At 42.5% G+C, this 15,586-nt stretch overlaps 1 protein-coding gene across 1 annotated transcript in view; it reads left to right on the top strand.

The window, feature by feature from the left end:
• Positions 1 to 15,586, top strand: part of LOC135902434 (probable RNA-binding protein 19) — a 74,593-nt gene that overhangs the window by 34,383 nt on the left and 24,624 nt on the right. The window contains exons 12-16 of the mRNA XM_065432494.2: positions 667 to 809; positions 992 to 1,068; positions 1,586 to 1,656; positions 4,455 to 4,642; positions 14,313 to 14,383. Of these exons, the coding sequence (XP_065288566.1) occupies positions 667 to 809; positions 992 to 1,068; positions 1,586 to 1,656; positions 4,455 to 4,642; positions 14,313 to 14,383 (550 nt within the window). The remainder of the gene's footprint in view (positions 1 to 666; positions 810 to 991; positions 1,069 to 1,585; positions 1,657 to 4,454; positions 4,643 to 14,312; positions 14,384 to 15,586) is intronic.

Genomic DNA, 15,586 nt, shown 5'->3' with positions numbered 1-15,586 from the left:
ATATAAAAAAGTTTAAAAAAGCTCAAGTGCGAATGAGCACCTGAAGTCCTAATACGATTTTCCTAATCGACAAACTATGGTCGTGAAATTTTAGCTTGGGGTCAATAACAACACCTAAAAAGTTAGTGCTACTGTTAGTTTTGATTTCTTGAGCTTGAATGTATAGAGAACAAGGAATTGAAATTTTTTTCTGAGGAAGACGTAGAAAGCATAAAGTATGTTTTCTTTATGCAAATTTGTAGCTTATTTATAGTGGACCAATTCTGAAGAGAGTTTAAATCTGTTTGAAGGTTGAACAATACATGGTCAAGGTTAGTATGGGAAGAAAAAATTATGGGATCATCTGCATATAATATGCACTGTTAAGAAGCTAAACACTGGGATACATTATATAAAGTGCCAACATGATTAAAAAATATATGCTGATCTTATATAAAATGCCCATACGATTAAAATATTGGTCCAAGGAGTACAAAAAATTTTTGAGAATGCACCAGACACTGTAGAATTCAAAAATAATGTTTTCAAAACAGTGATTTTTCCACAATTTTGTAGTCTGTGAGACCCATGTCCCCCCTTAAATGAGTTACTGCGATCACAGTACTAGTAAGTGAGCTCATAGATTGAGATGTCGTTAAGTCGCTCAATTTTCTTTTTTCTACCCAGCATATGCTTTGTGGAACTAGAAAGCGCAGTGTGTGTTGAGCGTGCTGTTCGAGACCTGGATGGTACCTCTGTGGGAAATCAGCAAAACTTGGCTGTTCGCAAGGCAGATGCCCCCAAGCCAAAACAGAAGCCACAGAAAGCAGGTATAGTCTTTTTAAATACACAGCTTCTGTAAAAGGTTTCTGTTTATTATGAAAATCGACGCTCAGCCTTTTGATGGCCTAAAGAAGATATGTGTTCATGATGACTTGATGGGCGTAATCAATGCAGTGACGAGAAGAAGACTGAAAAAAATAAAAAAAAACATTTCTGATGTCTGTTACAGAGACACCTGCTGCCAAGGACCCCTTCAGCAATGCAAACAAGCTCTTTGTGGCTAACCTCCCGAAGAACATCACAAAGGTATGACGTTCTTTTGCAGATGCTATGCACGGCGATTTCCTGAGAATTCATTGCAAGATCCACACAGAAAACTGCAGTGCACCTGCCCTCCTCCATGCCTTTGTGCCCTGAAACATATTGCCACTCGAAGCCCACATTGAAAGAAGCTTGCCTCTGCTGTGACTTCACACAAATGAGTGAACATAATTGGCTGACACATCTATACAAATTCTCTTAAGCTCAGCTTGACCGTGTTTGTTTTTCCTGTAAATCAAATCTTTCTCTTTGTTCAAGTTGGACAACAGTTTAGTGCTTGCTGCTGCATACTTTTGTTGTTACTACTTGCAGTTTGTACGCATTCAGCATAGTAGGTTATGGCACAAGAAGGTCAGTGCTATGCTGTCTGTTTGGTCGCAGTTACAGCCAAAACGATTAAGAAATTAATCCTGTCACTATGATATGCTTAGTTGAGGCTGTGGTGGGACTGGCGGTGGTGCTGACTTACCTGTGTATAGTGGTCCTTTGACTTTTTCTACAGGATGACCTAAGGAATATTTTTGACAAGTATGGAGTGGAAGAGACCTTTCTCATCACTTCAAAAGGATCTCCGTAAGTTGAACATTTTGGCTGCTTTGTTAAATCTTGATGGGGGGAAAGCACAAGAAATGCATACTAAGAGTAGACAAAGTGCAAAGTGTCAGGCAGTGTTTCTGGTTGTTGAAGAGTCACTCAAGCAGATATTGAAGAGTTGTACAAGAAAGCCCAAGCATCACTCATTATATCCTTTAGCACACATAGAAAGTATCGGCTACTGTTGTCTTTTGGTTTCCCATTTTATGAAAAGTCAGCTACAGTGAAATCTTGAAAATTTGAATTGACGGGTACGCTGAACTGCTCCATTGGTCTTAGCACAGTCCTATGTAATAGATAAAGAAAAACTCTGACAAATTTGGACTATAAAAACCACAAACAGTTATTTAGAACAAAATTTCTCTTCCATGCACCGCTTTTCGTACAAACCCGAGCCAAAGGCAAAAGTTCGATGCTTTGCTAGCTACCGTAATGTCGCATGCTCTAAAATGACAAGGAAAGATACACAGGAAGCCAAGATTGAACAGGAGCAAGCAGCAGCAGATGCCGTCCTTTTTATTGGGATTAAAAGGAGCAGAAAGAAGCCCCCAGTGAGCGCTTGATTATGTTACCACGCGTGCTCGATCACATTGCCACATGCTCACGTACACCCCTCTCTTAGCGTGCACTCATTCATGTCACTTCCAACATTGGAGTAAGGCGTGCGTCAAGCCACCATCCCTCACGGTTCACACTCGCATGTTTTTCCTTGCACTGGCAGCAAACAGTGTGCAAGGCGCGATCTTTTGTCACTTGGACTTTGTACAGAATCAGCACATGTCACGTGATTATGGAGAAAAGCTAACCAGGAGTGGCGCGGGCACAGAGAAACCTCACTGCACAGACACTCACACGAAATGCAAGTGCAAGTTGGCTGGTAAACAGGCAGGTGTATGGTACAGGGACAGTATTCTCGGGCGATCACCTTTGGATATACAGTGAAACCTTGTTAAACCTTAGTTGGCCGGAGCTCGGAAAAATTATGTACTAAACGGTAGTACTGCTTAGCTGAAATAGCATGAGACCACTGACCTATTTGTCAAAAACGTAACTCGGAAAGAGTGCGATGAAAGGGGAAAAAGACATGCTGTATTTATTCATTTCGTGTGACAAAAGTGTTATTTTCGCTTGATGCTGCGGCGGCCTAACAGTGACGACCGTGGCCTCAAACTTACTGAAGCTGCGAGCCAGCTTTTCAGCAAGCCCCCTCTTCTTGGCAAGCACTTGCATGGCAGATTCCTCGTTGGCATTACACATTCTCCGTGTACAAGCGCGGTAGCGCTGCAGATGTCGCGGGGTGCCTTTTTCATTGCGGGCTGCTGTTCCCGTCGCGACGATTGCATTCGTGAGGCTGACGTAACGTGCAGCTGCTGCCACTGTTGGGCATGCATCGCCCATGCTGTTGCTTTCCATGTCGTCCTCATCACTTTCGCTTGGTGACACTTCGGCAACAACAGAGGCAATGATGGTGGAAAGTCGTACCTTGTAGCTGACCTCTCTTCACGGTCGCAGCAGCGATGCCGAGGAACTGCTGCTTCACATTCCAAATGCCACACACCATAGTCAACAGTAGATCCCTGTCGCGTGCCAGCGCCAACTTCATGTCAGTTTCGGTAGCACTAACGATGTCTAATTTTTTTTTGTATGCTGAGTACCCGGCATCTTTTTCATCCGAGCTTCAGCATGACACGAGTCCTTGTTTGCACAACGCCACAACGTGCTCTGGCATGGCGCCATTTGCACAGCCCCGAAAGGATGTTGATGTTGATGTGGCTTCACGCGCAAATGCACAGGGCACTTGGAGACCATTGTTCTGATCCATGGTTCCGATCTCTGAAGCTTGTTCTGCCGGGCGACCCTATGGAGACGACGCACCACCGTGTTTGTGTAATGAAAAGTGGAAACACGATGTGTTAACTGATATGTACGCAATAAGCTGGTACGGTTTATGCGGATACAAAACACATTATGTTCAATGGCCGCTGAGTCGGGGATTTGACTTTATTTACTGCTTTTAAAGCGAAACTACTGTTTAAGTGGGTACAGTTTAACGAGGTTTTACTGTAGTGTCGCTTTCGTGAGATTCGGCCCTGGGTGTGTTCAAGTATGCGGTCAACATCGCTCTTGGCATTGTGTACAGATAGCAACCTTGATTCAATGCCAGAAACGTGGTCGGCTCTATACGCGTATACAAGTCCAATGCCGAGTCGCATGAAATCTCACGAAAATGAAATCTCCAAAGCACAATCAACTAAGAATGATTGCCCCAGAAAATGTCCTGACACTATGAGTGCTTAGTAGGTGTAAGGTTGTACACAAATTGCTTTAGGAAAAGCCAGACGAGTCATCTGCGTAGCCACCATGGATGCCACTGTGTTTCGAAATGCTTCTTTGGTATCACCACCCTGGCCTTTGCACTATGACACGATTGTGCGAGAGAGCTGGAATTTTTTCAGCACTTCTGAAAACAAAAAAGAAAGAAAAAACCTCATAGTGCATATTTTGGTCAACATTTGCTACAGCATTGCATTGATTTATTTGTTGGTAGTGACGGTGCATATCAGGAGACACAAATTTGTACATGGGGGTTGGGGTGTACTACTTTCTAGTACAAATAGTTGTGCCGTATTCCCACCAGGTACGTGTTAATGAAATTTCACTGTATTGAATCATGTCATGGGGAGTTAGAGGTTGATGCACTCAGTGTAGACATTTAGTATGTTGTTAGAAGAAGAAACCTAGCACACGTACTCATAAATATCTCTCCCTCCTATTAGGTATGGCTTTGTCACCCTGTCATCAGAGGCTGCCTTCAACGCAGCCCTACATGAGATGCAGGGCTTCGTTTTTCAAGATCACAAGCTGTATATTGGCCTGCCTTCAAGGAGGGATGGCAACCAACAAGCTAACCCTGCTCCCAAGACCAACGTAGTTTCTGCCAATGACCGTGTTACCGGTAGTAATAGTATGTGATGTTTCCTGCCCAAATCATCTATTTATTTTATTTATTTTCATAGTCTCGGGACTCGAGGATATTACAGAGAGGAGTGTTCTAACAGTAAATTGTTAATCGCAACTTTAAAGTAGGCAGGGTCTTCGATTGCAGCAATGGAGGTGGGAAGGTGGTTCCAGTCACTGCTTGTTTGTGGCAAAAAAGAGGCATGGCAAGTGTTAGTGCGACATAATGGAATTTCAACCTTGAGTTTATGATTGATCCGTCATGTCATCTTACTCGATTTAATAGCAGGGTAATTCCACAAGAGATCAAACATGCATATCTGCCTAATGTTTTTGTTTTGTCTGGTTTTTTTATGTCTTGGAATATTCAAACTGCACTGAGCTGAAAATTTTATTTTCGAGAGGCGTTTTCAACAAGCCAAAGAAACATTTGAAGCTGGCGGCACCGAGTGTCTTCCCATTGCTTACCACAATATTTTCCAATTTCAAGGCTGAATTAAAAGCAAACTAAAAATGTTGTGGCGAAAAACTTTTACACTCATTTTAATATGCTTTGCAGTAAATTAGTTCCGTGCATTTTCTTACGCTGTTCACAAACGAAAAAAAGAATGTACAGAAATTAAAACATAGCCCAAATCAGAAAAATTTTGTAACTTTGATGTGTCCTGGCATGTTTTTTATTTCATGCAGAAACTTGAAAAAAGTGTCAAACATGGAACGTCCTCTTTGCAACATTTATGCAAAATATCATGGCCCTATGTGAAACACAAGAAAAGAAATAAATAGTTCAATAAACAAGCTTTCAAAAAGACACTTCAACAAATAAAATAAGTATAACTCCATTTCCAATTTCCAAAAAAATTTTAGATGGAAATCTGCTTATGTCTGGCAAACATGGGTATGATAATATGTTTTTTCATTTGCTTTATTCAGCCCATGTTGAGTGTGCTGGCTTCAGTACTTTTGCTGTTTGTCTATCAGTTTGCATTGTGTGCAAATCTAGTTGTAATTTCTTTGCTGCTTCAGAACTTTGCTCTGGCAGCTTGTTTTCAACAGAAATATGTTGTCAGATTTTATTTGTCTATTTGTACGGCGGTGGGCAGCTGCCATCCTCTGAAGTGCTAACATGCACTGAGTTTGCAGCCTACAACCTCTGTGAGCATCGTACTTACGGTTTCATTATTCGCTTGTCAACAGTATACGAGACACCATGAGTGTATTTTGCGGCTGACTTTGCCAAAACCCGCCTGGTGGACACAGTAAATTACCTGTGAGTGGCACAAAGGCAGGCTAATCTGTAAGTGACGGAGCGTTTTGATAATCCGCAGCTGTGCCATTGAGGAGGTGCTGCTTCACTGCCTGCTCCCCATCCCCCATGTGCAATGGATACTGGAACCTTTTGCACTACCGGGTGTGACTCACACCGTGCCTTTCTAATAACTTATCTGAGTCATGTTCCAAGCCATTTATTTCATTTCCTGTTATCACATGTTTTCCGCGTCGCTCACAGAATCGTATCACAACCATATCTGCCTTATCTACAGCCCCCATGCACAAGTTGTACTTGGAGACTCATAGGGGAATCTTTCTGCTCTCACCGTCTTCCTGTCCACCTTCGCAGACTCTACCATGACACCCTTATGCTTCGTTGTGAGCATGAGCACTTCGCGCTTGTCTTTCCAGTGGACAAGGAGAAGCTTATCATTGCACATCTTGCTTGCTTCCCCTTCTTCCAGTCATTTCTCATCGTGTGAGATACCCTTCCTGTTCTTCCGGACTGTACCGCAAGCATTGGTCTTTTTTTCATGAAGATAGGTGAACAGGGCGTGACTGGTGCACTGATTGTCAACCCAGAGAATGTGCCCCTTGCCCAGGTACCTGTCCAATAAACTGAGGACAATTGATGCTCCATATCCCATCTCAGAATCATAGATCTCAGTTGAGGATCCGGTGTAAATTACAATGTCCAGCACTAAGCCTGTCTTCACATCACAGAGCATGAATGATTTCAGGCCGAACCTGCTTCGTTTGTATGGGATATGTTGTTTGAATGACAGTCGCTCCTTGAAGAGCAGCAGGCTTTCATCTATACAAAGATCCTGGTATGGTGATAGCGCCCCTTGAAAGGTTTTGGAAGCGTCAAGAGAACCGAGCGCACCTTCTGCAGTCACCATGAATCTGTTGTTCGTTATTGGAGAAATGATGAAACCTCAAAATGAAGAGGACGTGGTTGCGACTCATGAACTTCGAGAATGTAGGCGTACTCAAGAGGGGATCCGTTGACCAATACTGGGCAGTGTTACCGTTTCTTGCATGAGTCATGAGAATTACGACTGCAAGAAATACATAAAATTCATGCGGAGTAACATCTTTCCACTGGTGTCTACGGGATCTGGCTGCCAGTGTCAGTGTGGCATGTACTTGGTGCTGGATAATGTTCGTTTGTTCCACAATTGCTTCCACTATGTCCGGCGTAGACAAACTTTCAAAAATCTTGAGCTCACTTGACGTCGCTGTAATGTCATTGCAGATTCCTGAATACGATGGATCAAAAGCATGCTCGTGAGGCTTGAACTCTCCCAGCAGAAATCACGCTTGTCAGATTTCTTGCGTTGATTTCTTGGTAGCAGGGGCTCTTCATCACTGTCATCACCTGACAAGTCACTTAGGTTGGCTGGTTCCTCGTTGTCACTATCATCGGAGTTCGAATTCATAAGCAGTTCTTGAATTTCTTCATCTGTGAAAGCGCGGACGTACGCTGCCTCACCATGGCTGCTCTGCCAAGACGAAAACAAAGAGAAGCACTGTAGAAAATGCGCTCCATCTGTTGAAAATTCACCCTACAAGTTCTATAAAATTTATGTGGCCTCTCCATACATGGCGTGACATGGTTGCATCGTTTCTTTTTACACGAGTGTTATTGGGTTCGGCAGGGAGCGAGTTGAAAAGCGGAAACGAGTATACTGTGTAGAGGCCGGGGTTGTGCATGTGTGATCGTCGGAGTTATCTCGGGAGTGGCAGTGAAAGGGTTAAGCACCAAGCTTCCCTGCAAAACCTGAGTTCTGGAAGTGCCACTTCCATTCAGTCAGCACGTGAAATGGTCTCCCAACTTAGTGGCAGCATCAAGAATGTGGCTGTGCTTCGTGCGCCTGCTGCAGCCATCGAGGAGCATCATCAGCAGAAGTCTGCGGAGTGGAAGTCGGTGCCGTGTGTGCTGGGAATTCAGTGATGGCATTTGCAAATGTGGGCCCGTGATCAGTAAAGTGGACATGTGCTGTCCATTGCGAGAACTGCCACTAGCCAGCTGATGGTGATTAAGCCGTTTTAAATACTAACTACAAAGACACGCAATAAGTTTGTTCGAGTACCACAAGTAGTGTCGAGTTTTCTCTCTGTTGTGTCCCAGAAAACAAAGCAAAAAACACATTCTCTGTTCTTGCCACAATAAAAAAAAAACGAGGTAACCTTTCCTTCATTTGTGGCAACCATTGCCTTTTCTTTTCTTAAAAGAGTAAATGTTACAAAGCAGAATGAGTCATTGCGGCACTAAAGCCAGCACGCTTAACATGGGCCACTTTGACCCGTTATATTTTGCGAATAAAGTAAATTAGGAAACATATTGTCGCACCCATGTCTTGCCCCGCATAAGGAAACTTCCATACAAAATTCTTTTTTTTTTATTTGGAGCCGTAGTTTCTTTATTTTATTTTTTTTTAAATCTTGTTTATTTAACTATATTTTTCTTATATTTCACGTAGAAATATAATATTTTGAATAAACGCTGCAAGGAGGACGTTCCATGTTTGACAGTTTTTACAAGTTTCTATGTGAAATAGAAAATGTGCAAAGATGCATCATAGTTATAAACTTTTTCTGATTTCGGCCATGTTTGTATTTTTACATATGTTTATTTTTATTTTGGGACAGCATAAAAAAATGCATGGACCTAATTTACTGTGAAGCATAATAATGTGAGCAGAAAGTTTTTCGACACAATATTTTTAGTTTGCATATAATTGGGCTGTGAAATCAGAAAATGTTGTGGTAAGCAATAGGACTACGCTTCTGCTGCCACCTTCAAATATTTTTTTGGCTTGTTGGGAATGCCTTTCAGGAATAAAATTTTCGGCTCCGTGCAGTTTGAACATTCCTACACGACATAAAAAAAAGCAGGCAAAACAAAAATATTAAGCAGATATACATGTTTGATGTCTGGTGGAATCGCCCTGTAGATGAGGTGCAAAATCTACCAAGGCAGCTTTCTTACACTGAAGTTTCATTCATTATGGCAGGACAGACTGTGTTGCCATTGTAAATGAGATTTCAAGTGCAGGAAAATGGCCATGATGTGCTTTTGCAACGGGTCTATAATAATAATAATAATAATAATAATAATAATAATAATAATAATAATAATAATAATAATAATAATAATGCAGTATACTTCCATTAATTCAATTTGAGACCAAAGGTCCCGTTTGGTTCTCATATGTTTCTATAAGCCAAAATGTTCGTCATCACAATCCTGGAACTTTCCCTCACCACATAATTGCCCTCGCCCTGGCCTCAATGGTTACTCTTAACGGCAGCAGTATGTCTTGGAACTGCCTAGGGGACAGAGCATGCATCGAAGACATCATATCTTTTGCCAAAAATACTCTCATTCGGCGTGCCTTTGGCAGAGTTCAAAGCTAGAACAGGAGCTCACAATGAATGACTACCACATCTGCTGCGATTCTAATACACACCATTTTTTCAGTTGCTCCTAAACTTGCCTGTGCATTGCAGTTGGATACGAAACTGAAACTGCATTTGCTGTGTTAGCAACAGCCTAATGTCAGAACCAGTGTTGTTTTCCTCGAAAGATGATAGCAGAATAAGTTTTCAAGTAGGTTGGCGGCAACAACTTGCTGCTTTCACCCAATAATTACGAAAGCTTATTCGAAAGATTCTTTAACATTCTAAGCTAGTGGAAACAGAGGCATGCGACATGTTTTGAACACTCAAAAGGTTTGCATGAGTTGCAAGAAGAACTGGTGAAATGGTTAGTCCAGGCATGAGTCATCCTGTTTGCTACCGTGGCTGAGTGGCTCGAGAACTGTGGAATATCAAATTCAGTGGACCAGAAGAATGGTGACATGTTATGAGCCGTAGACACCGATTAAAGCGGTCCAAGATTGACTATAATAAATTTTTATTGTGTAAGCTCTGCGGGTTCCATATAATATCTTGCCGAAATCAAAGGCATGCTACATTAATTTTTTTTAATTAATAAAGGTAAAGGATTTATGTGCACATTATTTTTTACTATAAACCCATAAATAGTGAGTGCACATTATTAGCACAGGGTAAATACCGCCAAATGAAGCGTGTCTGAAGTTTTTCCTGCTTTTTTTTTTTATATTCGACCCTCTGGATAACTTTAACAATTCTATCGGTCCTGAGTAGGTTGCATCTAGATAGTCGACTGTAATGATACTAATGTTTATGACATAAAAGCTATGCAGAAATAAGTAGGAAGCAGCACCTTGGTTCATAGCTGATAACACTAGTATTGGGTCCATTAAAGTGTTTTGGATCTCTTCATGGGCACCTGCCATGGTGGTGCTCAGTGTCTACGGCATTCTGCCAATCAGCACGGTTTAGCTCCCGATTGCGGCAGCCATATTTTAGTGTGAGCGTAATGCAAAAAGTTTGTACACTGAGATATTGGTGCATGTTAACCCCAGCAATTGAAAATTAATTCATAGCCCTCTACAGGGCAAGGTATGGCTTTGGCACGTATAGAGAAGATGGAAAATGAACTAAAAATATCCCAGATTGAATTCCAAAGACCCTCTAGGCTCTGCAGTTGACGTTTGTGGACTATGCAACTATTCAAATCAAGTTGCTACCTGAACCCTGTTTGATTTATTTTTGCTTGCGTCTCAACTGAGAGAATTGTGCTGCTGAGCTCGAGGTCGCGCCTCGAATTCAGCAGCTTCTTTGAGCGGGGCATTTTAGATGGGTAGTTTTGACGTGCTCACTCCCTGGGAATTGTTACGCACAAGATGCTGACACACAGGCAGTTGGTAGGGCCTAAGTGACCTGAGACATACATTTTACTATTCTGTGCATTGGAAATATAAATGAAATTGAGCTGTTGGTAACACAGAAATACGATGCCTAGAGTGCCGCCAGAGGGATATATGACACTCCCTTCGCGCCACATGCAACAGCGAATGGTGGTGCATTTGGGTTATCACCTATTAACCCTTTCAGGGTCAATGACGTAAATATATGGCGCCGTGGACAATTCCAAAATAGTCAATGCGATATATTTATGGTGCCATCTGTATGTTTAAAAAGCTCGCCAATTTCCTAACTTTTTCTTTCTTGGCATGTGTTGCCACTATGCGGGGAATACAGGGATCGTTTTTCTTGCGCCTCCCTCTCTCGGTTTTTGTTGCATGGTTTCTTTTAGAGCTAGTTTGTTTGCCCCGACGCGTCTGTATATACTACCGTTCGTGTAATGGCATGAGCACGGGCGGGCGGCGGTTAGTTTGTGTTTTGTTCCACGGCGGTTTCGGCTTCTTGCGCTTGCAAAACTGATGGCTATCTCATTACTAATCGCTCAAAGGGCAACCACCTGTTACTCGCTCGTTTATTGCTCACAGAGGTACGCATACGAAGGATGCCACTGTGCATGCTTTCCTTACTGGGGGGGGGGAGGGGGGGGAGGCCTTGCAAAAACTAATTGTCTCTAGTTGGCGATGTGTTTAGAAAAAGTTTATTTCGACAAGAGACGATACGAACACTGAGTCATAATCACGGCACAATTCCACCGGGACGATAACATGTAAGAAACGAAACACAGCACGTTTTCAACGTAAGTAATGTCCGAGTTCTCACGCACCAACATATAAACATGCATAACCATGGAAAGGCACAGTTACACATAAACTAAATGCCACATGTACAAAATGATTTTCATTATATACAGTGTACACAATGGTTATGTACAATGATGATGTGATAGAACACTTTACACAATTTTGAAGTGATGTGCACGAGATGTGTATATACAAACATGATCATGTATACGAGAGGACACATACACAGCAATCATGGGCACCTGCATTCTATGTGCATTAAATGAGTACTTCTGATGGTCTGGCTACAAGAACCAGGCTGGACGAAAATTCAGCCATACGCGTCCATCAGCCACCGACAGGAAACGGCATGACCACTGTCGAAGGAACTCTTCTTCTCCAAGGAAGGACAACTCCTCTGACAGAAACGACAATAGCTCAGAGTAGAGCCTCCCCATAAGTGGAAACAGAGCGCGGTGACGACGTCCCATGGCAACTGTCTCGCAACGGTTACGCCATAGACAGAAGTAATTACGCAGTAATTAAAAGTCGCGCGAAGCGGCCACGTGAGCAGCGACCAGATGTAATAAAGTGGTTAACTCCAAGGCCACGAAATCCAGTATGCACGGCCCTCCAAAATATCCTGGCAACGACGCATTGCAGCAGTACATGTTTAAGATGAAGATTAGTGGAAGTTTGTCAGAGGTTTTGTTTTTTTGACGGGCACACAACCACACAGTTTTCTTGAGTGCACTCACCTACGCAGTTCATTTATGCTATGGACGTAAATATTAGTGTAAGAGCAGGAACATTTGAGACTTCCGAAATATTCTCATGTGCCCATTTTTTAAGCCTTGAACTATGCGTATAACAATGCATCAAATTTTTCATTCTTATAAGTTTATTTCCTGTTTTTATTGTTGTTATTCATGAATAAACAGTACATATATACTAAGGGTGTGCGAATATTCGAAATTTCGAATACGAATCGAATATTTTCCTTATTCGAAGCGTATTCGATTCGAGAAATGCATATTCGTAAGTTCCCGAATATTCGAGGACGGCCGAATAATGGTCGAAACGGCGAATATTCGGACAGACTGTGAATAATTTAGCAATTAACGAATTATATGCTTGCTCCACATTCTCGTAAAAACATGTTTATTCACTGAGAGCTTCACATGATCCGCTCATTTTCTGTATGCTCTGCATCAAGATGGCAAGTTGGGCCAGTTTGTTGGGATTCATAGTAAGGTTCATTACAGCGCAACACAAAACAGGGACAAAAGAAGGTACCAAACGACGACACAGCGTTACAGCACTGTGATCTTAAGTGCTGTAACGAATCTTACTATGAATGTGTACGCTCTGTTCCAGTTTATCTGCATCAGGCCTGTGAGACATGATCAGTTTAAATTTTTTTTTTTACCAAGCTTTATTCCAGGGCTCTTTCATAACGATATATGATGTACTTTCGGGCTTTGTAAGTATGCTCAATAAAATATGCACCTAGAAAATGTTACCTGGACAAATGATGTCACAGTGCATAGAGTGCCCTTACTTTCTGAACATGCTGAGCAGTCAATTTTCCTTGGCGATAATCTGTAACAAGCGTTTACCTGACAGAGCATTACCTGACAGTACCTGAGTGCATTACCTATAATGACTGCCTCTTTAACCTGAAGCAGCCTCGTAAAATGCAATATTATTTTTAAAAGGGTAATGAAGCTATTGTTACCTCGTTTTGCATTTTTTTTAATACTACACATATATTCGATATTCGATTCGATATTCGAAGACAGTTTTTCGCCTTATTCGTATTCGATTCGTATTCGAAAATTTCAATATTCGCACACCCCTAATATATACCAATGCAAAATATTTTTTCTCACTTTACGTTCACCCTAGAAAAATTACGGTAAATTTTTTTCGAAATAGGTCTCTCTGAAGAATTTAAATCTGCAATCAAAGAAATCGACGCTTGGTGGCCGCATGTGGCGAAAAAAATCGACCCTGAAAGGGTTTTGGACGCAGTATGCTTCCAATGAGACCACGGCCCACATGCTGTGAAACAAATGAGTGACAATGCTCATCACAATAGGGTTGGTGGCGATAGCTGTGAAAGGGGTGTGCAAGAACCCGGGAGGAGATTTACTGGTACAGCAATAAGGAACTTGGTGCGCAATAGTGTTCTTACACGAGATGGGTGGTCGAGTATTGTGGAGAAGCTGCTGAGGTGGGCGGCTACTACTCTCGATTGTGCACGCCTCGTGCCTTATCTTGTTTACAAGGGATCTAGCAACCGGAAAGACGTATCATACGATTGATCGCAGTTTAGCAGTCTGGTGAACATTGGGACTGAAAGATGGCGTTTTACAGGAATGTATGACTTGGTAAAAAATAAGCATAGCTGTATTGGGTCATTTCTTGTGTTCTCGATTGTGAACGCTGGTGCCGGGAAATTGTATGTAACGGAATCGTATTAACGAGGTTCTACTCTGAAGCTTTCAAAAACTATGCATGCATTTCAGTCATCTAAGCAAGAATATTCGTGCCACTGCGATGTATGGTACTGGTTCCCTGGCTTGTCCTTTTGTCTAAACACGAGGCACAAAGTTTTGCATATTACTTCTAGGAGCCTCTCCCACTGAGCCTTACTCAGAAAATAAATGTGAAATGGTGGCTGCTGTCAAATTTACCATTTGCTTTTGGGTTTTCACTGTTTAGTGTTGTATTTGTGCACAGTACTGATCTTCTTTGAATCTTTGAATATATAGTCTGCTGTTGTAGCCCTACCCTCTTTTGTCAACGTGCATCACTATGCAGATCCTGGCCATTCATCTGAGCCATCTCCAGTGGTACTTTGTGTTGCAAACTTTCCCCCTGAAACAAAAATGGCAAGTAGCTTTGATCACATTTTTTAGAATCTGGCAGCATAAATTGACAGTTCAATTAAGTTTTTGTTATTCATCCTGGTGCCTGCTTATAAAATGTTCTGCACCTGCTGTATTCTGCTCAGGCTTTCATACTAATGTACTCATCGCCTCAAATGCAGTGCAGTCCACTTATAAGGATACCACATATAACGATATATCGGTTATAACGATGAGTTGGCTTCAGAGTATCAATTTATGCATTAGGGCTATGAGAAAGAAAAACATATTTAATGATATGTTATTCACTGCATATAAGATATAATGATCAAAATTCTGCCTTTTGGGCAGCATTTTCCATGCACAATAGTAGTGAAATTTGCTTTGCTAAGTTCTCCTAAGTTCTCCTAGACGGCGGGAGAAGTCTGCCTACGTGAGTTTGTATCTGCCACGATTACCGCGCAGCGCATCCTCTCAGCGTGCCGATTCAGAACATCGCAAGTTGGCGCGGCGTTCCACATGATGGTGCCAGCTGCTTCGCGTACGTGTCGCCAGCAAGCATCCAGAGATAAAAAAAACTGAAAAGCAAATCACGTCTGCGCTCCCTTTTCACAATCTCCCTCTGATCCTCAGGGAGCGTGGAAATGCGCTGCGGAAGCAGAAGTTGGTGCGCTGACGAAGCGCAAAGTTGTGTCGCTTGGGACGAAGCTGCAAATTTTGCAAGACTTGTGCAGTCAATGATATTGACGATTCTGAAAACCACGAGCGCCACAATCGTGAAGGCTAGAGCCTGTGACCGTGCTCATTAATGGAAACAGCGGGCTTTGTGAGTAGGGCGAGACCCCCATGCATAAAAACAACACGGTGGTAGCCGCTGACATTGCCGAACTGTGGGAGCACGTCGCTACTGGCAATAAAATAGGTGGTGCTTCGATAGAGGAGTTTCTCAGTGCAACAGCGCTGCCTCGTTCTGTGAAGAATCTCCGACGGGGCGATTGTTGTCATGACAGATGGCAGCGTTGTGCGACGGAGGCGACGAGGTTGGTAGTGGCCCGTCTTTGAAACCAACCTCAACGTTTACGCAAAGTGCGCTGACGTCAATAGAGACACTCATTGATTTCATGCACGCTGAATTATAGCCGCCACTGTATGCACAGCCGCTGGACACGATGCACACTGCAGTTGTGAACCTGAGACTTCCGTGAAAGCAAGTGCAGCTTTCTGACT

The sequence above is a fragment of the Dermacentor albipictus genome, chromosome 1 (assembly GCF_038994185.2).
Source record: "Dermacentor albipictus isolate Rhodes 1998 colony chromosome 1, USDA_Dalb.pri_finalv2, whole genome shotgun sequence".
Classification (NCBI taxonomy): Eukaryota; Metazoa; Arthropoda; class Arachnida; order Ixodida; family Ixodidae; genus Dermacentor; species Dermacentor albipictus.
The sequence above is the reverse complement of the archived record's forward strand: the minus strand, read 5'-3'. Positions and strand labels throughout refer to the sequence as shown.